Below are 22,824 nucleotides of genomic sequence, written 5' to 3'. Positions count from 1 at the left end.
AATTCCTTCAAAGTCAAATTCTTTTTATGGATTCCAATCTCATCAAATTCTATTATGTGAACCAAACACCCCATAATAGTTTTTTCATTCAAAAAAATTGTTTAGGGATTAAACCATTTAAAACAAAAAGTTTATTGAATTTTTTTGAACCTTTTCTTTTAATTAAACGGTAAGAAGTAAGTATTTAGGTAAGATTTTTATCTCTCATCCCATTATATAGGGCTAGGTTCAGAGAAAAACACAATAAAATGAAAAACTAAGAAACATTGTCATAACCACGGATTAGTTCTAATCTAACGATTATAAAAAAAAAATAGCAATTTTAACATTTTATTAAAATGGAAAAGGGTAAAATGATACATTTCATAAATGGATAATCATTTCCATTTATTAAAAATCCCTAAAATAAAAGAAAACTACTACAATATATGGAAACTTCATAATCATCTAAAAAATCTATAAACAAAAGTATTTCAACAATATACAGAAAAAATATTCAATTACTGACTGCTTCACTCAATTTATGCGTCACATACACATGTGAATGAATCACCACACTTATCATCTTTCAATTTCTCGACTGCATGCCCATGTGAATGAACCTTCATATTCACCATCTTCTAATTTCTAGGCGGTATGTACATGTGAATGAGCCGTCGTATTCACCTTTCTTCATTTTCTGGGTTGTATGCATATGTGAATGAGTCATCGTATTCATTGTCTTTCATTTTCTAGGTTATATGCACATGGGAATGCATCACAATATTCAATGTCCTTGAATTTGTGGGGTTGAATACACATGTGAATGAGACACAATGTTTAATATCTTTCAATTTTTGGGTAGCATGAACATGTGAATGAGACACCATATTAATCATACTCACACATGCATAAAACCTAAAAGACCAAAGTAGAAAGAGATAAAGATGAATTCTTGAATTCCTCCCGTGTATTCACGTGTGCAAAAACAAAAAAAAAATACTAAAAAGTTTAAGGCTTGAATTCCTCATTGTATTCACGTATGCATAAACCCCATAAAACATAGAATTTCAAAGATGAACAACTCAATATAATTTCAGCATCGTAGAAAATGAAGACAGTAAATATGTTTTGCATGCACATGTGCATACAACCGTGAACATCTAATTTCAACATCCCCTTCTTTGGCACCACCGCCTTTGCTTCTTATCCGGCCTCTATCCCAACTAACACCACCGCTTCTACATCTTCTTCTTTATTTGATCCTTCTATGTCATTAAAAATTAGGGTTCATCTCCATTTGAGAAATCAAGAGATAGATAGAGAGATGAAAACAATAGCCATGGAGTAGATGAAGGAACACAGTCATTGAGAAGAGGAATAAACACATCCATGGAGAAGAGAAAGAAACACATTCAGGAAGAAGAGAGAGAGAGAGAGATAGAGAGAAATCAATGGAGATAATTTTATTTTAATTATACCATCTAATTAATGTTGAAATTTTCATAACTGCTTTTACTTTTAAATTATTTTGAATTATATCATTTAAATCTTGACGTTTGATTTTTTTAATCTAAAGTATAAAAATGTGTTTTTTGATTTTTTTAAGTTTCCATAAACCTCCCCTATTATATATTCATTTTTGTTTTACATAAGGTGCTATTTATCAAAGCTTATCAAATCATTTTATTTTACCCAATGAATATAATAAAGACTAAGAATCTTACCTGATAAAAATGAAAATAAGAATCAAGAGTCTCACCTGACAAATAGGGACGACCACTCCTACTATAATTATCACTTATCGGGATTAAATTATTGTATGTGATGCGTTTTAGTGAATAAAATGTTATCCGGTAAATTGTTGAATTTACTCACCATATAATTGTTTAGGTAAAAGGGACCTAATTAATCCCAAACATCCCCTCAACATGGGACGTGTTCGTAGACCATGGTGACAAAATGGGAGGAGGATTTAAATCGGTTCACGGACTCTACAACTGGATAACCGTAGAAAGGGGTAGAGACAGAGAGAGTGCAGAGAGTAGGCAACAATGGCGTCTTCGTCTCTTTATCATCTTTCTCCTTTTCGTCCTTATAAATCTCCATCGTCATCATCATCCTCTTTTCGCCGTGATGTATCTGTTCCTGTGGCTTGTAGTGCTTCCCGCAGACTTGCTCTGATCCAACTCGGAACCGGTATTCTATAGCCCCACAGAAGTATTTTTATAAAGCTATTTATGCATTACTTACTCATTTAGCTAAGTAACTTTGGGTGCATTTTTTTTGAGGATTGGTTATTATTCATTGAGAGATTTTGTGCGCTACATTGTTTAGGTTTATTGAATTTTACGTTAAATTTTTGATAATGATGGAGAATTCTCAATTTCCATTTGTCTGTGTACTCCCTTCGATCCATATGACTTTGTAATTTCACTTGTTATGGACTTCATTAAACTCTAAAGGTAGTACACCTGGTATAAAAGAATGAGAAAAAACATTCAAGTGGATAAGTGTATTAATGTAAGGTTTTTCTTTTTTGACTGAATATTCTAAAATAATCTTGTGGTGTTATCCATAGCTTGTAATGAACTTTATGAGAGAATAGTTAATTTTAATTCGAAATGTGCCAAAAACTTATGAGAAGTCACAAAACGGAAATCTTGAAATCTTTTGGACTGAGGGACTAACCAATTTTGCATTTGAAAAGTACTAGTCTTGACATCAAAAACTGTGTTGTAGATGTTCTATGGACGAAGGAAATACTAAATGATGGAATTGAGTGCAACATTGTGTTTGTGATCCAAATTTCACCAGACTAAGTATAGTAATGATTCTAAATCCTTGATTGCAATTCCAATAAGCTTGCATGCCTGTGTGATTGTGCCTTCAATTTGCTATGGGTTATCACCCCCCTTGCACCCCAAAATGGAAGGGCTACAACTTTTATGGTCAAACTTGATGCTATCTGGATTCAAAGTTGCTGAGTTTTGTTATAATTCTATGCGACTATTTGTTTTGATGCTTAATTGCATAATCAGCCTGTTCAACCATATAAGTGAATCTACATTTGTTTCTTTTGAAAACAATGAGTATCATCTTTGTCCGATCTTAAAAATTTCTAGATTTCAGACTGCAGAAATAACGAGTCACAGATTGGATTAAATCTTGGTAAATTCTTCTAAAGCGTCCATGCTTTTGGATCACTAGTTTCTATATTTGATGAAATTCCGTTGTAGAAATCGTGAATGAGTTCACAAGTTGATTTTTGGGATAGTTAAAATGAATTCCACCTTGTTAGAGCCAACTAGGTTGATGACATAAGCTCTTGGACACTTCCCACCAAATGAACTCCCCCCTTTTCAGTTCATAGTCACTTTGTTACCAATAATAGATGCAATGAAGTCTTCTTGCTTTGCCCATGATACACTCATTTAACCAAATTACCACTTAAAAGGACCAAATATGATAATATGCAGTTTACTTCAAAGTTGAAGTGATCATTATGGCTTGTAAGGGAAGGTCTATGGTGGCACTTTGGTCATCTCAAGATTAATTATGTTGAGAGGCATCATCGAATGCTGATACAAATTCCATGTTAGAATAGATAGATGAGTATCCTGATTAAGTGCATGCCATTCGTCAAACATGGCTTTCTGCGGTACTGTGTTAGAGCTAGCCTCCGCATATGATGAGAAAGTAAAGTGGAGTAAGGCTGATAACCACGAACATGGGTGAATCGATGGGGTCATTGGTTAAGACATGTTGATCAGGAAGGTTTGCAAGAAATGGATCTGTGAATCAATATGTTCGACAAGTTTGTTAATCGTGATCAAGTTCGATAGATTCAGGAATAAGACGTTCAAAACTTGGATGGTGAAAAGGAGGAAGTATGTTTAAGTTGGGTTAGAGAGGTGGTTGTAGGTAATGGTGTGTGATCAGTTGAAAAAGGATGCTAAGAAGTAGGAGGATATAGTTGAGAGAGGAATTGATAAAGAAGGAGGGAGAGTTGTCAACTTGAACATGGAATTTGGATATGGTTGAGGTTGTTCTCAAAAGACAAAATAACATGAGGTACAAAGACATTTTTAAATAGGACCTGAACAGTGATATCCGTATGCTCAACCCCATACCCCAAGAAACAAACAACAAAGACAAGAACGGGGTTCAACTTTACCATAGTCAAGTTCGTTATTCACTAGCAAGGAAACGGGTAGGATCTACCAAGACGGGTGGCTTCTGCCGCGCAATACAGGACAAGATTGATGGAATGCTTATGAAGTTGGAGTAGAACGAACGTGCACAACCCTAAATTTTTAATAGTTCATAGGCTGGAGATGCCATAGTGATGTTCGTAGGAGACTGCTTTTGAAAGATGGAATTAGGTGTTGATTAATGCTATATCACTTCACCCCACAATCATCTAGGACATCTACTTGATATAAGAAGGGTGCAAATGTTGTTAAGAATAAGACGATGACCATTATGTTGAGATGTACAAGGACAAACGTGTTGGGAGATTGCCCCTTGTTGATGAAGAAATTTGAGAAAGTGAGTTCCTTTGTATTTCATGGCATTATTGGCACGTAAAACTTTAATAGGATGAGAGAATTGTGTCTGAATCATTTTGGAAAAGCTGAGATACATTTGTAGGAGTTCAGATTGGTTTTTCATTAGATAGATCCAAGTAAAGCATGTGTAGTCATCTAGAAACATAACAAAGTATCGAGATCTCCTGATGGTGGGGTAAGGAGAGGGTCCCCATATTTCATAGTGATGAAGATCTAAAGAAGCAGAACTGAAAAAATCATTGTGGGCAAGGTTTTAAAGAACGGAAACAAGCCTCGAGGCGTTTTCCTCTTAGAAACGTGAGGCATAAGCCTCAAGGCGGTCTACGCATAAGCCCCAAAAAATAAAACAGAAGAAGTCGTAAATCCATTACACTTGACAAATATAGTTTAGAACAGAATATTTATACATAAAATTCATAAATCCATTGCACTTTAACAGATTATACATTATTTATACCTTAAAACAGAATATTTATGCATAAAAAACAGCACATATAAACATAAAACAGCTTATGCATAGAGTATACATACAAACACAATATTTTTAATCTTATACATAAAAACAGAATAATTTATATATGTTATAAATGTATAATTTATACAAACAGATTATACATAAGCTATACCTTAAAACAGAATGTTTATATATAAACAGAATAATTATATATAATCAGATTGTACATAATTTATATGTAAAAACAGAATATGATCACAATATACAGAATATGGGTACAATATACAGAATATGGGTACAATATACATAAAACAGAATTTTTACACATATAAGAACATGCAGCAAAACAGCATATATACAATATATTACCGGTTAACAGCATGCAGATTATAAAAAAAATACAAGTCTGTAGTCTTTACACGTTGAAAAAACAAAAATTAAAAAAACAATCTTTACACATGCAGCAAACCAGAAGCAAAGAAGCTTTAGAAAACTTACCTGTTTGGAGAGAAGAAGCAAACCAGAAAACTTTCAAGACTTCAAGTGGAGTATATAAATACGTTTACTGTTTTGGAGACTTTTGGTATTGAATTGGTCAATTATTAAGGCAGAAGATAAAAGGAAGAACAAGAGTATAGGGAAGAGGCAAAAGAATTGATCGATGATTCAGTTTCCATATAATATTAGTTTTTTTAAGGTTTAATTATTTCCTTACATACAGAAGGCATATGTTCAATTGGATGTCAGAGGCATCCACCTCTGGACCGGCCCACCGCCCCACTGGCCCACAGCCCGCCTCACAGTTTAAGGCGTACTTTCAAGCCTGGATATTAGAGGTGCATGTCCCTGAACGGGTTTTGGGCCTCACCCCCTGAGGCACGCCTCACGGCGCACGCCTCACGGCGCACGCCTATACGCGTTTTTTAAAACAGTGATTGTGGGCAAGGCTAGTTGTTTTCCAAGCTGACATGGCAAAAAGTGACTTGATCAAGCTTAACAATATCTAACTGACCTGAAGAAGCAAGAGATTTAAGTCATGTGACAAATACATGACCAAGGTGTGAGTGCTAAAGAGACACATGTGGTGATGATGTGATCTAACTGGTGATAGGGATTCTCTGAGGGTGTAGTGGTTGGTAGATGGTGTAGATCCCACTTTCAACAACAATTCAAGTATAACTCGATAAAGAATATAACATTGAAGAACATAGAGTGGAGGAGCAAATATGTCGGCCTCAGATTAGATTTTCAATAAGCTCAATAACAAATGGCCTCTCTCTCTCTCTCTCTAAAACTCTAAGCCCAAGTCACCTTTATATAAGTGCCATTACAACATAAAAGCCCAAGCCCAGAGATGGAGATGAACCAATTCAAACCTATCCCAACAATATGTTTCATTGTTAGATCCTGCACTTGACAACTGGGAGAAGAAAAAATGGCAGCTAGACCCAAATCACATAATTGATCGATGGAGATGAGACTCGTAGCAAGTTTATGTACATGAAAAGCATTAGGAATAGAGATGTCGGCATTGGACGCTTCACCAACGTGACTAACACTGAGTTTAGACTTTAGACCCATGAATTGTTTGAACAAGTACCTGATGTGTAATTGTTTTTAAAGTGAATTTGTCTGGATTAGGAGTATATGGTGAAATTTTGAACATAATCGGTGACAATGATTTGAATGTGGATTAAGGCATAACTAAGGTCACTTACAAGGTTGCGTAGTTGTACACGAGTTGGGTGTGCGATTTGAGTAAATTGCATATGTGGTGGTAAGCAGAGGGAATGTGACACGGGTGGCATGTATGATGGGTTTAGTTGATTAGGTTCATGGAGGCATTTCTTCTAATTAAGAGATACCATATATGAAGGTTTTAGAGAAATTATGTACATCTTCTCATTGATAATACACTAGTTTATATAGAACCTAAGTTGCATCTTGTATTTAATAGATTTGAAAAAAGGAAAATAAACTACTACTTATGTAGAGTCTGCTACTAAAAATGTAAACACAATCCTTCCAAATCAGGGATTATTTTTGTATATCATATTTTTTGACTCCCGCTTGGGCTGATGCATATATATCATACATGCGCTACTTGTCTACAAGAAGATCAAACAGTGGTTTGAATAGCCCTTTGATTAGAATATCTGCAGTTTGCTTCTTGGATGTAATAAATGGAATGCAGATAGTTCCATTGTCCATCTTTTTCCTTATGAAGTGTCGGTCCACTTCAATGTGCTTTGTCCTGCTGTGCTGGACTGGATTCTGTGCGATCCTAATGGCTGCTTTATTTCATAGAACAGCTTCATTAGTAACTCAACCTTCAATCGTAAATCTGTAAAGACCTTTTTGATTCAAAGTATCTTACTGTGTCATTTGTCATTGATCTAAAACTCAGTCTCTATACTACCTCTCTAGATACTACACTATGTTTCTTGTTTCTCCATGTGACAAGATTTTCCATACATAAGTACTATATCCTAATATAGATCTTCTACTCATGTTTGGGTCTGCCTAGCTTGCATCGATGATATCATCCAAAACACTTGTTGGGGTTGATTGGTGTATCAAGAATGTCTCTTCTTCGTGATACCTCAATACCTTTTTCTGATCTTGCAATTTACCAACAAATATTTCATTTGTCCAAGGTCCTTACTTCAACGAATTGAAGATGAGAGACATTGACTTTGTCTCAACCCACCTTCACTCCTTCAAAGAGCCCCTTAGACTTTACTTCTTCCATAACCATATTCATTCCTTTCATCTTAAATATATTATAATCTTGATCTAGAAAGCATAAAATCTAGAACCAAGCTCTTTATTGTGGAATGAATGGCGTTATAAGTTACTGATTTGTGAAATTGCGCACTTGGCATATGAATGCATTATGGAAAGTTTGAATATAAGCTTGCTTAGAAAATACTTCTCTTTGTCCTCCTACTATGTGTGTTAGCTAGATATTTTGCTTTATATGACAGTGTGTTGAGAATTAATCTGATTGATTTGATTAATTATGCAGTGATACCTCAGTCACAGTTATTTGGCGTGAATGCATCTACATTACTGAAATCTGATGGAAACATGACCGATGTTAGCACAGTTGCAAATACAGCAAAACCTCTCACCGAGGAAAATGCATTAGATTGGTTGAGAAAGGATAAGAGGAGAATGTTACATGTTGTTTATCGTGTTGGGGATTTGGAGAAAACTATAAAGTAACAACCTTATCTGTGTCAGGTTCTGCAAAAAGCTGTTCTTTTATAACAAGTGATGCATGCCTGAAATTGGAAGTTAAATAGATCTTTATTCTTCCAGGTTTTATACCGAGTGCTTGGGTATGAAATTGTTAAGGCAACGCAACATACCAGAAGAAAGATATGCGAATGCTTTCTTGGGATATGGACCTGAGGAGTCTAATTTTGTTATTGAACTTACGTACAGTACGTCGCCTACTTGAACTGAATGGTGGCTACATATTTCTTTATTTAATTGAATACCCTAAGGGTGTTTATAACTTTAAACTCTGCTATGAATCTTAACTTCAATTATTATTAAATCATGTCATTGATATTGGCTTTCAATTTGTAACCATGGTTGCACGCAGATTATGGAGTCGACAAGTATGACATTGGAACTGGTTTTGGACACTTTGGTATTGCAGTTGAAGATGTAAGTTCATTTGATCTAGTAACCATTATGACAATGACATGTCCATATCTTTTTTGTTCTTCTCTATTTATAACATTTAAGGTAACTGACCCATTCAATAGTGCTTTAAGGAAAAGCCTTTGTAAGTTTGTATGTCCATGATGTTTTAGTGCCACACTGTCTAGAAAGCACACTTAGGAAATCTATAACACATAATAATCACCCAGTTTTCTCAAGTGATCACTTATAAGGCATGACAAGCCAATAGAAGCCTAGGCTTATGTGAATCCCTAATGTATAGGAAAAACAACTGACAGTAGAATCTTTTGCTTAGAGATAAGCACTTGAATTAGCCTCGAGAATATCTCTCCTAACATGCAAAATTATAATAAGGATTGCAGTGATAATCCACTCTGCAAGTCAACTCAGGCAGCAGTGCCCTACGAAGTCCATTCTGGTGGAAGTTTTCATTGTTGAGATACCAAGGGAACAAGACAAACTAATTTGTATTTGGGTGTTGGAGAAGGCTTCTTAGTCCATGAGACTAGTTGGGGTATGGGACGGGATGAACGGGTCAAAGGGTTTGTCATGTGATACCCATACAAGGTGACTTGTATAACCTGGCATATACACTTGATCTGTGCAAAAGATTATCATTATACATTGGGCATCCCTTGGGTTTAACTAAATATTTACTTCAACAACAAGAGCAAGTGAATTTTGCTTGTTGGGAGGTTGCTACACTAGTCAAATCCATTTCTCTATACAGTAAAAAAATCTTGGTTCTCATGCCTTGTTTCAAGTTTCTGCATGCAGTGTTTTTTCTACTCTTTTTGTCTCTCTATTCTCTCTTTGCTCTTCTTCAGTTTAGCGGGTATAATGCCTATATCATGAATCCCTTTTTACTTGTATCGACAAACCATAGTCCTACTATATGCTTGTAGGTACAGGAATACCATAGCAATCTCCTTTAGGATTGTGATGTTTCAGCTGTTGTAGGATTGTCAAATGGATGTGAGATAAAAATTAATATCTTTAGCAATACTAGTCTTCTAACTTGATATTACAGTTTTCCATGTAGAACACATTAAGCATTATTTGATTCCGGTGAAAAATATTGATCATCTTTTAAGCCTGTAATAGATGATACTTGATGATGGTCGTAATACGAGATGCATGGAGTTGTGGATAAGCGTCATAAATTATTCTAAACTTTTGATATCTTTTTCTCATCCATAAGAGCAAATGGTATTTTTCAAGAACTTGGGCACTTAATTGACTGAATAATTACTTGGAAGAAGTTAAACAATCTGATTTCAGCTTTTCTAATGCATGTTTGATTTGGAATTGCCAACAAAGGTTAATCTCTTACACAGCTCCCAATTAACTTCTGCAATGACATTCTATCTAACATGTACTTTCTGTTAATGTCTTCAATAAGTTTATGTTCCTATATGTCAAAATAAACTGAGGTTACTGCACTCTAGTATTTATCCATATCAACAGCTTGACCAACTATGACAAGCTGCCTCACAACTTTCTCTGATGGGGTATCGTAAATGTTTTGTATTCGTTTCTTCATGTAGCCATCTTCCTTCGGTTAGTGTTTCTTAGTTTGTTGGTATGTGTGTGCTATGTCCCTTTTCTTTGCGTAACAAGAATAATGCAAGGCAAGGATAATTTGTAGCAGACAACAAAGTATTTATTATTGTAAGCATATAGGGTATACAGAAATTGTTAACGAGGTCAACATATAATAATAAACGTCTGATCTAGGTTGCAAAAACAGTGGATCTTGTAAAAGCCAAGGGAGGAAAAGTTACAAGGGAACCTGGTCCACTCAAAGGTTCTAGTACAGTCATTGCCCTCATCGAAGATCCAAATGGCTACAAATTTGAGCTCCTTGAGCGAAAGAGCCGTATACTTGAGCCCCTTTGTGAAGTGATGTTAAGAGTAGGAGATATTGATCGCTCCATCAAGTTTTATCAGCAGGTGCACTCCGTGAAACCCACACATATGCTTCAATTAATTATTATGTATTTTTTGCATGTTTCTATGTGGAGTGTGTTGCAAGTTCTTATATTTGCCTTATATGTGCAGGCATATGGCATGGACCTCCTTCGGAAAAAAGATGATCCTGAGAACAAGGTGATTTATAGACTATTGTTTCATACAGCATGAATATGGCATACTCTTCTATGATATAAGTAGCATGTTATCTATCACTAGAAGTTTGTCATGGGGTCAATGGATGGTGTTTGTTCATTTTGTCTGTTTCATGGCTTATTAGGAAAAAATTAACTATTGACCATAAAGACATGAAGCTAGTTTTTTTCCATATTCGTTGAGAGATATAATTAAATGAGAATTTAATGTTTGAGCAATCACAATTTAAACAAGGATGGTAAAATATAAACATTGTTTACAACTTTGGCTGCTTTGCATTCAAAATTGCTTTGTACATGTTGGTTTGACAAAGATGAGGCTTGATTCATCAAAGATGACATATTGACAATGACATCAGCGGAGGTAAAATATCTGAGAGGTTGGACTATATTAGCAATAGCCTTTTTGGACATGTGAATACCCAAGGAACCACACTTGATAGGGTGTTGCAAGTTTATTATGCACAAGACGATAATCATGAACATGAAGAGACATCCAAATATTTTTGGAGCCTGACAAGAAGAAGCGTCTTTTGGAATGAGAATTGAGAAAGGTATATTTTTTTAAAGGACATAAGAGGGCATATGGTTTATCAAATAATTAGTTGTAAGAACTGCAAAAACTTTGAGGTACATTATAGTGAGTCATCATAGTGCAAGCCACATCTAACAAATGGCAATCCTTTCATTTAACCTATGCTGTTACAAAGGTCAAAATTAAATCGCAGTCAGTACTGTGATTTGAAATAGCGGTTATCGCGATGGTATAGCGGTCCAACAATAGCTGTTCATATTATTATTAGAATTATATATATATATATATATATATGTATATGTATGTATGCATACATAACTTAACATATTATACGTATTCATTAAAAATATAGTTTCAAGATCAAAACATTAACTTAAACAAGTAAAATAAAATAGGAAAAGTAAGTTTGTAACTCGAATTGTATAATTGCAAAGCAAAGGACGAGAGGAACACCGATTGGCGAGGTTTATGATCTGGAACACGTCGTTTGGTCACGTAGATCGACGATTCATAACCTAATTTGGTGTAAACTAAATTACTAAATAACTACAGCCTGAAAAATTAGCACAAAAACCTAAAAAACCCAACGTTGAATAAGCCTAACGATTATAATCCCAAGGTTAACTAAGCCCAAAAACCTAAAAATCCTCAGATGCAAATCGCGGTGCTTTCACTGCTATACCACCCAGAAGTTGCGGTCGAATAGCGGTAGTTAGCGCCGATTTTTGTAGCACCGTGATTTGAGGCTGCAATTTGACCACCACTATTCCTCTTACCACCGCGATACCACCTCTATAGCACCGCTATAGCGGCACGATTAACAGCATAGCTTTCAACAATGTCATTATGTTGAAGCGTATAGGCACATGATGGTGCATGTATAGGGACGTCAACTTGGGTTTTGACATAAGCAAATTTTTTTACAAAAGATGGAAAAGATATAATGACGTGACTTAAGCAAAAGGACCCATGTTGCACGAGAAAAGTCATCAACAAATGTAATAAAATATTTAAAACCACCTGTAGAAATAACAGGACAAGGTCCTTGTAGCGGCTGTCACATGTGAGATTGTTTGGCTGCAACAAATCTTATGGGATTTTGGGGTTATTATTCATGCTCCTACCCTGGTGTTCTGTGACAATAATTTGCCCTTTCAGTTAATATCCAACCCGGTCTTTCACATGGGTACCAAACACATCCAAGATTGAATGCCAATTTATTCGTGATATGGTTCTGGATTGCACTTTTAAGCTGATGTCAATATACAGCCATTGCCGAAGTCCAATTTACTACCTCTTAAGTCCAAGATGGCTTGTCAAGATATCCATGCTAGTCCATCTAGACGGGAGCATTATCAGATTTGTTGTATCAATTGTTATGTAATGAGTAATAATGGTGGTGCAGTTAGCCACTAAGGTCATTAAGAAGTTAGTTACAGTTAGTAGTTGCAGGTACTTAGGACGTAACAGTATAAATACATCAGCATATTGGAGAAAGGAGGATATGGAGAACGACTTATCTCAAAATCCCTGTTTCATTACAATATTCTGAATAACCTCAATAGGGTCGAACAAGGTGACAATAACTTTGAGCATATCCAAACTCCAGCTGAGGAAGTTTGCTATTAAAAATGGCCAAGTACCCAAGTAGTCGTGAAGCCCGACAAAAGTATACCTGATTATTGCAAAAAAACATTATTCTTGTTATCCCTCTCATAAGAACTCCATCTTTATTTTTGTAACATTATATAAATATTTTAATGTCCTTTTAAAAAAAAATTGTGTTTAAAATAACATTTTTATTTATGATTTATTATAACCCAAGACCCAAATTTGAAGTATCTCACTATCTTGTTTAATGTTTATTGGTTTGCTTGATTGCTTATGTCATTTCTTATGTTTATTTAATTGTTTCAAGTTGTTAATTAGTAGACAATAATCCCACATTTCAGTTTACATGATTTACAGCTAGTTCATTTTCTCATCTTGAAATAGAAATAAAAATAAAAATAAGAATTGAGTTGATAACTGATCCTTAACAACCACACAATTTTACAGTAAACACATTTTTATATTATAGTTTTGTATGTCCTTTTTATATGTTCTAGTTTTTGTCAATTTTGAAGTTTTGTCATTCTTCTTCTTCTTAAATCTTAATGTTCACATTTGACATTTGAGTTGGGGTCTATACTTCTAGGTGATTACTTAGTTTAACTTTTAAAGGTTATGGATAAAATTTTAACAAAGAGAAACAATTATGAATTAGTCAGAGGAGATTAATGATGATAGTCATAAAGTCACATGGAAATCAACTTAGACTGATCTTTATGCAGACCCTGGATTGCGGATTAGGATTTTTGTCTAATAACATTTAAGAGGACCACCCTGAACCCAAATTTTGGATCCGACGCTTTGTTACAACCCTTAGAGGGCTCAGAGTTGTCAAATAGATCAGTGCTTCAACAAAAGTTGACCATGTAGAATATGAGGTTACATGCCAACATTGCAACATGCATGGAGATTAGTAGAACAGTCGTGTGATTCTAGGTATACCAGCTCCATGTCCCATAACTTGATCAGTAAAAAAAGGTATTTTGGTAGTGACAGCTACAGGAGGTTGAAAGACTGGCAATAAATACATATGTCAGCAGCCAATCTAAGGGATAAAACTACTAATTTTTTATAGCAAGTCTTCCTTTTCAGTAAACTTTTTTCTTTATTAGATCCATGGTTAGAAGAAAGCCAAGTACTTCGATTATGGTGACACGGGTGCGTTTGTACGTGGATGGTGGGGGTCTTCGTTAGGATTCGTTTGTAGGAAACCCTTTCACCAGAAGAAAGCTGAAAGTAGAGTCGTGCCTGAGCCCTGATGTACCTTTATCGTCCGCAGAAAAGCATAAAAGTAGTTTTGAGAGCAGCATACATGGGTGTGAGCACTTCAATCACGTTTATCCATCTATGAGAGAACCTGCAAGTCTATCTCTCTCCTTGATCACAAGATCAGGGTGAAGGCATGGGTATTAGTGTTTATGTTAGAAAGATTCCCCTATGGATACAATTCTTTTTACGTTTCGTTTTATGGTTCGATTTATTTTCCATGAGGAGTGATCCTTCAGATACGTAACACTTGTGGTCATGCATCTTTGTAGTTTATGCTTCCAGTCAAATATGATTTATGATCATAAAGATATAATTTTGTTAAGAGAAATACAAAAGCAGCACTTGCCGTGAAATTTACAGGCTTCTTATTCTGTTCCATTCATTTTCCTGTTTTTTCTTGCAGATAATGAATTTCCTAGCATAGAAAATATGTACTCAATTTTTTTCATTCCCATTTTATCCCGATGTCTGTTATTGAAGATGAATTTTTGAGGTCCGTATGAAGTCATCTATTTGGTGCAATACTTTTCAGTACACAATAGCCGTGATGGGTTATGGCTCTGAAGATGTAAGTGCAGTTTTGGAGTTGACATACAACTATGGTATCACAGAATATGACAGAGGCAATGGTTATGGACAGGTGAATCATCAAACTTCCTTTTATCTTTAGTATTTCTGCAGAAAAAGCAAATTCACAAAGTTTTAACTAATTCTATTTTAACAAGGTACCTTTTTTATATTAACAAGATTGCAATAGGGACCGATGATGTGTATAAGACTGCAGAAGTTGTTAAACTGTTTGGTGGAGACATAGTCCTTGAACCTGGTCCTTTGCCGGTCATAAACACAAAGATTACCGCCTGCGTGGATCCAGATGGTTGGAAATCGGCAAGTTTTCAGTCTTTTTTCACTGTTCGAATATAAATTTATCTTTTATATCGTGTGCTACCTCAGGGTTGTTCTCTCCCTCTCTCTGTGGCATGTTCCATAGATCTTTGGTACATGATTCGACGTTATTTCATGGTGCTTGTCTAGTTAACCTTACAAATCTAAAAGCTTGAGCAAGTAGATGGAGGTCCTTTTGTTGAAGGTCGTTCGAGCTTTTCCTCGGAGTATGGCATGGGTTACTTCAGCACCGTAGTGCCTGGTACTCGAACATTGGCTCGAGGCATTTTCTCTACCCCTTCTTATCCTGAAAAAGCAGGGTCTTTAATTTATTCGGAGCTATTAGAGCGGGATCCACTTTTTGGGATTTTTCCCAGAACGCGATTTGTTTCAATCATTCTCTTGAAGCTCATCCTCTTCATCATAAATGATCTGCTTGCCCTGAAATGCCCTTAATTTTAAGGCTATGCCCCTCAAGTATATGTAGTAAAATGTTCTAGATTCATTTTATAGTGTTATTGCTATTGATCAGATTAAATTTGTTGTGTGTTGTACTAATTAGGCGGGTTTCTTGTGAGCACTTTGGTATCATTTCTTATACTGAAAGAAACAAGTAGTTTCTGTTTGATATAGAATCTGAGCTGAATGTTTCGAGGTTGAGATGCCCTGAAAGCATATTACCTCTAGCATCAGTTGTACTTGACTGTTGGTGAACATTGTTTGCTTTTTCCTCTCTTTTCTTTTTGTAGTCTTTCTATTGAAGAAGCCAACTATAATTTTTCATGATCTGTCTTAGTCATTGTCACCTCTGCACCTTTGACTGTTGCAGGCTAACACCTTCACCAACTCCTGGCCCAACTATATTAGTTCCAGCCTCCACAAAATCCATTGACTCTACTCTAGCTGATTGCCTTTGCCTTGTAGTTTTGATTCCTCTTCTATGGAAACGTAGGTTAATATGGGAACCTGTCTTTATGTTGCTAGTTCCATCTTTTTCGCTAGCTTTATGAACATGAATGGAAGCAATTATCCGATGAATAAGTCAAGTTAAGGTGATATTTCTTGTTTACTATCAGCATGGGAGGTTTGAAGAAACCGGGGACGGGACTTCTGGCCAATTTTTATGGAATTGTGTTACAAGAATTTCTCTAATATGACCTTGCTTAGATCTGGAAGGCAGCCAAACACAGAGTCGCTTATTGTGAATTTTCCCCAATGTATGAGTTGTGACATAACAGAGATGAAACAAGGGAGGCTGGATTTTGTCTTTTCCTTTACTTACATTACTTCTTTTGTTCAAGTTTGGCAACAACTCACGGTAGTATGGGAGGTTGTTTACCTAATAATGCTAGAAGTAGGATTATTCCATAATAATCGTGTTAAATAGTTTTCTTTTCCAATTATATTACATTGGATCATTGGAGACCGGTCTTTATCATCATATAATATAGTGTTTAGTTAACGTATGATCGTTCAGAGTCAGAGTAGGATTCTTAGAGCATCCACAGCACAATAGATCCTCAGGTTCATGGACCGCATCTTGTTTTGGTGAGGCATTGGGCAAAACCGGTGCATGCCATGTGGCATGGACTTGGTTCATGCAGAGGGACTGCTCCAACTTTTTTTTTGTATTTGAAAAATATGTTTGATAGAGCTAATAAAGAACTACCGATCAGGTTGATGGTAGAACCTTGAAATGAACTATCAGACAAACAAATTATTAACTATGGCATTTGGATTCAAGCAGTTATACGGCATTGCACCAAAATGTAATCTGTGTGTTGTGAGAGAGGAATGGTGGAGTATCCTCCTGATCCACCCACTTTATGATGAAGTAGGGAGTGGTGGAGGAACCTCTGAGATAATGCAACTTGTACTTGCACCGGGGGGGGGGGATCCCAACTCATCCTAATTTTTTAACAGAGCAAGGGCTTCTACGGACTAGTTGTTCATAGAGAACTTAGGAGCAAATATTCATTTGTGCTTGCAAGCCTCTCCAGGAAATTTCGGTGATAGAATAAATCTTGTCTATTGTTGAGGATAACTTTCGAGGTTTATTTGAATTCATCCTTTTGGCATTTCTAAATTGGTTTGTTATTTCCGGAAGGCTTAATTACATACAAAGAGAGACGCCATATTTATATTTTACATAAGTGAGCTGTGGGCCGAGAATAGAAAAACCCTAAGAGAGATTTAACAAAAATAACTTGTAATCTTAACAGCATTCTTTCAAGATGAGTTCCACATATGATAATCTTGTAATTGTGTCTGCAAGCCTACGAGCTCTATGGTGAGTCTGGTGACAGCGACCTGCTTAAGTGTTCCCTTCTATATTTTTCTTCGTCAGTTGGTTCTATTTTAGTTGTTCAAATTTGGTGATATTACATTGAATTATTTATCAATATTGTCATCTACCATTTGAAAACTTGAAGCAGATTTTAACAATGTTCTTTACATTTCATTTGTCGCAGGTCTTTGTCGATAATGTGGACTTCATGAAAGAACTAGAGTGAAAACCTCATTGGTATAGAAGCTGGGTAGTCAACAAGTATTGACCAGATCCATCTATAGAGTTCGTATTGAAAATCGATGTCCTGCATGTGCAATTGAATTTCTTAAATTGAATAAATCTTTCCACTCAAATTGTAAACACAACCACTCGCTGTAGATGTAATCCACTCACTGTACAATTTCAACAATGCAATCACCTTTGCTTTGTGTGTGCTTGATTCCATGCGAACTTGATGTTTGGAACGTTCTTAATTGGCTTTTAAGGCGCATGGGCCATGTCTGCTTTTCTACCAATTCAATACACACTCTACTATGTAAACCATGCCATATTGGCTCGGCAATTCAACAAATGCTGCAGGCCCTCCATCCACTTCTGTTTTTCATCTTTGGTGCTGCATTCAAACTGTATTATTCTTTCAGAGGTTTCTATCCCGAAATATTGCCTCTGTTCATTGCTATCATCCATCTCTCGTCCAGGCCATGCTGGGACATCATCATAGACTCCAGAGACTACACCTGCAGGAGTAGCAATGTTACTTTCAGATAAACCGGAAGGTACATTATAAATACTATGACTGTGATATGATTTCATAACTTACACTTCTTTTTCTTTGTAAAAGTTCCTGCCATGTGCTTGCTTTTCATCTTTGCTACCACCTATTGGTCATCCATAATTATAAGTTGTTAGTGAAATAAATACCATAATAAACATGAAATTTGAAAATTAAACCTTCTGTAACATGGCAATTTGTAAAATTTCTTGATGACTGTTTAAGTGTCCAAAACTTTTAAAAGAAACCCCGTTTATTACAACTCTTATTTTTGGTACTCCCTCTGCCCCCATAACAAATGTACACATCATCCTGGGTCTAAAATTAAGGAATAGAAAATTTCATGCCACTTTCGAAAACCAACAGTTCTTAAGCATGATATCTATTATGATGGTGTGCAAGTTGTCATCCACATCTATGCTAGTGTGATGCCAAAATTGAGGTATTATGGAGAACAGAAAGAATAGTTGGACTTATATCTCCATCTCCAATATGGGAGCTTAATTTATTATTGATGGAGTATCTTAGAGTATTCCTCAGAGCATTATTGACAATCACCTGCCATTTTGTATTGACCTTGAAAGAAATTTGCTTCCAATGAAGATCTCCTGTATAAACAATCACATAATATTTCAATCCTTTTTCAAAACTTATACATGCCTGTTTTACTTGGTTTCTATGAAACTACCTTTCCTCGTAAGCTTTAAAAGTTCTCCTCCTTTAGAAACAAAGTTCAATGCTGCCAAGACATGTAAATCTTTGCCTTCTTCACCCTGTTCCTCAGCCAAACCCATGGTTGTAGCTCCCTTTTGCAGCCTCGCTCGTAATGTGGCAGCTCCTCTCAATGCTGCAATATATATATTTTTTTGGATCATATGTAGCCCCTCAAGTGTTAGTTAATAAGTATTTCCCTTACATATGCATATATAAGCGAAAATAGGATGCGGGGATCATGTAATTAGCAAGCGGGTGCAAGTGTTCATTCCAGGGGGTGAAGCAAAATTGAGAAGGTTCAATGTAATATTTAAAGGGAGTTGGGCTTTAAATATCAGGAACAGCTGAGTTAACCAATCCCCAGGTGCCATCAAACCCATATTTGTAGTCCATTATAGCTTTTTATTTTATGGTGTTGTATTCTTTTATGGCCGAAAGAATAACTAAGAAAGGATAGAACCCATAAGAAGCACGATTGCTAATAGCTTTGTGATTGACATTTCCTCTATATTATTCTTTCTAATAGATGCATTCAATTAGTGACTGACATTTGAAAAACAAGTATTACCAGTGGCTGCTCCTGCAGTTAGGGTCATTATATCACCATTAGTCCTTGCAGTAGTTGCAGAATTGACAGCTGATAGTATCTGGTCATGCTCAGCTCCCATGTCCTCGGCAATCTCTATGCAATGTGATGCCACTAGAGCTGCTGCTGATGCTACTGCTTTTGAACGTGCTGTTTGTTCATTGTTAGTGCTTGTAAGAGCAGCCACAGCAGCAGCAACCCCTGCCACCGATACTGCTGCATGCAGTTGAGCATTGTGTGTTCTAGCCTCATGTTTCCTCCTCTCTTTCTGATCTTTAATCCATCTACCCATTGTCCTTCCTCTCATAATGTTCCTGTAAAGCTGTAGAATAAAGATTAGTAAGTTATAATGAATATGTTGAGAGTAGACATGATGAGGCTAGGTCAAACATACCCCATTTTTGAGCAATTGATGGCTAGACACAAAATCTTGGTTGAGTGCTTGATGAATAAGAAATAATTCCTGCAACAGAGTATAAAGCCAAACAATATGCTAAAGACCAAATTTCTATTTATATACTATGTTGGTGATTTTAGTGAATCATAGGGCCATTTGGTTTTAATCGGATTCACAAGAGAATGAAGGGGTTGATAGTTAAGCTAAAATCCAAGTCATGAGGTGCGGGGCACACACTCGTATAAGATAGCCAGAACCTGGGATCACCGGATGTCGTCATATCAACGGGGTCAAGGTTGTCGTGCCACCTTGCGGGGTCCAAGGGTAGCGCCCTGAAACCTAAATGAAGTTTAAGAGAGTTGACACTAACGATTTTAGTGTCAAGTGGATTTTAATGACTATTCATCAGTGCAGTCAGCATGTGCCATCAATGGCAATGATCAGGGGATGCATCCGCTAATGCTGATCAATGCTATCCACAGATGCTGAAACCATTAGTGGCAACTTTACCCACAGCCACAGATGCCAGTTTGTAACTGCTCTTACAACTGCCCAATAATTGCTCATAGGTATCGGTAATCATTTACCTCTAATGGGGTATTCATTCTCGGTTTTAATGTACGAAGCATTACGATTTTCTCAGTTTTTGATTTCTGCGAAAATTGGAAGTGTGATTTGAGATTATCCTCGAGCAAATTTCTTGTAACCCAGACAGTAAGGGGTCGAAATGTTATTTAAGGATCTTACACGATCCAGATTTTATCCAAGTTCTTTTGTAGTGATTTCTCACATACCCCAACCCAATTTTTAACATACTATTTACCACCTCTTGTTTCAGGCAACCACAAGTGTTACAAATGTATTTTAGGATTATGTTTAGGTTTACCAGTATATACTACTTGAAGGTTTTCATGCCTATCTTCAAATTCAAATTGGTGAATGCCAATTCATGAGGAGTAAACAAGAGCACCATGGTTTAGATAACATTTATGTCACATTCATAAAACTAGCATCCTTTTCGTAGATTATGATTTCAATTAGTTTTATCCTGGTGCTTAACTAATTATCATTTCAGGATGAGTATTAGTTGTCCTAGTTGCATTTAATGTGCCTTTCTAAAGTAGGATTTAATTTATTGTTTCACAATGTATTTTTGGTTTTCATATTGTGAAACAACACTGCATTACACACTCACAGTGTGAAACAACACATGATTCATTTCACGGTTCTCGATTCTAAAAAATGTAATGTAAGATATTTTCTTAATGCTTGCAAATTCTTCAAGTTAATGAAGTTCATCATTTGCAGAATCTTGTTAGCATTTTGGCTTTTTCCCCTGATTCTCTAAAGCAGAAAACTATAGGGTACAAGTGGAAGGCATATTCATTCAACTTCCTCCCTCTGAGAAATATTCTACTTGAAATTCAGCACCCAGAAAAGTTTATGTTCTTAAATTTCCTAGAAATAATTCGAATAATTTGTTTGTTAATATTATTTGGTTGAGGGTAAAATTGTAGAAAATATAGTCTCTAAATTGTAACGATGGATGCTGATCTGGGATGGAAGATTACGATAGAACCATGCTCAGAAGTTTATATTAAATGGATATCTGACCATGAAAACTCAGGAATCCCAGAAAGCAATTCTAAAAATATAGATAATATACAGAATGATAACTCATACTAACCTTCATTTCATCACTTTTTCTAGGAGAGACTGGAGGGCTGTCTTCTTTTGCTAATGATTGAGGCTGCTGCAAATAAAATGGAATGTAGGTTCACTCGATTGAAGAAAACTTTTGACATTTTGCTCATCTTAAGCACAACTGGTAAGGTACCAAAGGGTCATTCCGAGGTTACCGGCAGAGCCAAGCGTCCAAGGAGGTCAAGAGTTCAAACCTCACTAAAGGTAAGTGTCGTGAAAGTTTGCCACATATAAGTATTATATACTTAAAGAAAAGAAAACAACTAGTTAAGTTACTTTAGGTGTGAAAATGGGCCTGATCGTGCTTTTTTGGACTGCACTTTTTCGGGTTCTAACTGGGCCTTGAGAAAAAAAAATACTTGGCCTGATCGGGCTTTTTACGGATCTTACATGTTCTCCTGAGAGTGATGTGCTCCCATCAACATAGCAAAATAAGTTGGAGTTGGGGTTGTCAAGATGCATAAGTTCCACAGAAGTGTTGGAAAGAGCTTTCGAGATTTCCACAGATGAAACACTCCATGACCTCCCGAGGAACTCCATGGACTCTGTTGGGGTTTCTGGTAGTCGGCATGCTGCTGGTAGCCAATTCTCTTGGCCTTCTTCCTTTATCTTTTCCAGCCGATTCGAGTTCGAACTGCACACACTTGTGGACACTGCACATAGTTCAAGAAACAAAGAAAACATAAACCAAACGAACCCAATATATCCCATACATATGTAGCGTCTGCAAATTGTGTCAAGCAAACCAAACCAAACCATTATATCACACAGGTATATCCGACGCTGAGGTAGGGCCTGTAGATTGTGTCAAAACGAGATGTGACACAACCTTGTCATTTTGTTCAAGCATCACAGTTTTAGACTTGTAATACTTACTTTTTGATTTTTATTGCTTGATGAAGGCTCCGCAGCTTCTGGTGCTGGAAAGAGACCAAGAAACAGGTGGGTTTTGTATTTAAGCATGCAACTTTGTCAAGTGAATAGAGGAAGTTTAAGTGGTATATATGCTTGTAGCTTCACCCAATTTGAGGTTTCAAATGGACTTTTCTTTTTATCTTTTGAACATCATAGCAACATATTATTAAAATAGGACCCACAAAACGAAGAATAAATACCCATAAATTAGTCGAAATTCATCAGTTTCTTATTCATTTGGGTCCTCGTCGCCAAAACGAGATGGGACCAAGATCATTTGGTCGAGTTCGTTTTACACTTGTATTTTGTGGATTTTAATG

At 36.1% G+C, this 22,824-nt stretch overlaps 2 protein-coding genes across 3 annotated transcripts; one reads left to right on the top strand and one right to left on the bottom strand.

The window, feature by feature from the left end:
- The first annotated feature begins 1,953 nt into the window (after window positions 1–1,953).
- LOC112521186 (probable lactoylglutathione lyase, chloroplastic) lies at window positions 1,954–17,846 on the top strand. The gene is made up of 9 exons (XM_025129897.1): window positions 1,954–2,178; window positions 8,033–8,228; window positions 8,329–8,453; window positions 8,618–8,682; window positions 10,438–10,653; window positions 10,762–10,809; window positions 14,774–14,881; window positions 14,989–15,129; window positions 17,598–17,846. The coding sequence occupies exons 1-9, from the start codon at window positions 2,034–2,036 to the stop codon at window positions 17,637–17,639; spliced, it is 1,086 nt and encodes a 361-aa protein (XP_024985665.1). The 5' UTR covers window positions 1,954–2,033; the 3' UTR covers window positions 17,640–17,846.
- On the bottom strand, window positions 17,728–22,553 carry LOC112521184 (VAN3-binding protein). Of its 2 annotated transcripts, XM_025129896.1 has the most exons (9): window positions 22,466–22,553; window positions 21,980–22,242; window positions 21,573–21,638; window positions 19,883–19,951; window positions 19,471–19,810; window positions 18,877–19,035; window positions 18,747–18,796; window positions 18,237–18,294; window positions 17,728–18,153 (listed from the first exon to the last, which is right to left on the bottom strand). In XM_025129896.1, coding segments are annotated over exons 1-9 (1,212 nt in total). In that variant the 5' UTR covers window positions 22,467–22,553; the 3' UTR covers window positions 17,728–17,947. The 2 variants fall into 2 exon arrangements, with proteins under 2 accessions (XP_024985664.1, XP_024985663.1); XM_025129895.1 differs by lacking the exon at window positions 22,466–22,553 and having other exon boundaries at window positions 21,980–22,303.
- Between the last annotated feature and the right edge of the window lie 271 nt (window positions 22,554–22,824).

Source organism: Cynara cardunculus (genome assembly GCF_001531365.2).
Source record: "Cynara cardunculus var. scolymus isolate 2C chromosome LG 11, CcrdV1, whole genome shotgun sequence".
NCBI lineage: Eukaryota > Viridiplantae > Streptophyta > Magnoliopsida > Asterales > Asteraceae > Cynara > Cynara cardunculus.
This window is presented reverse-complemented; position numbering and strand designations above follow the sequence as displayed.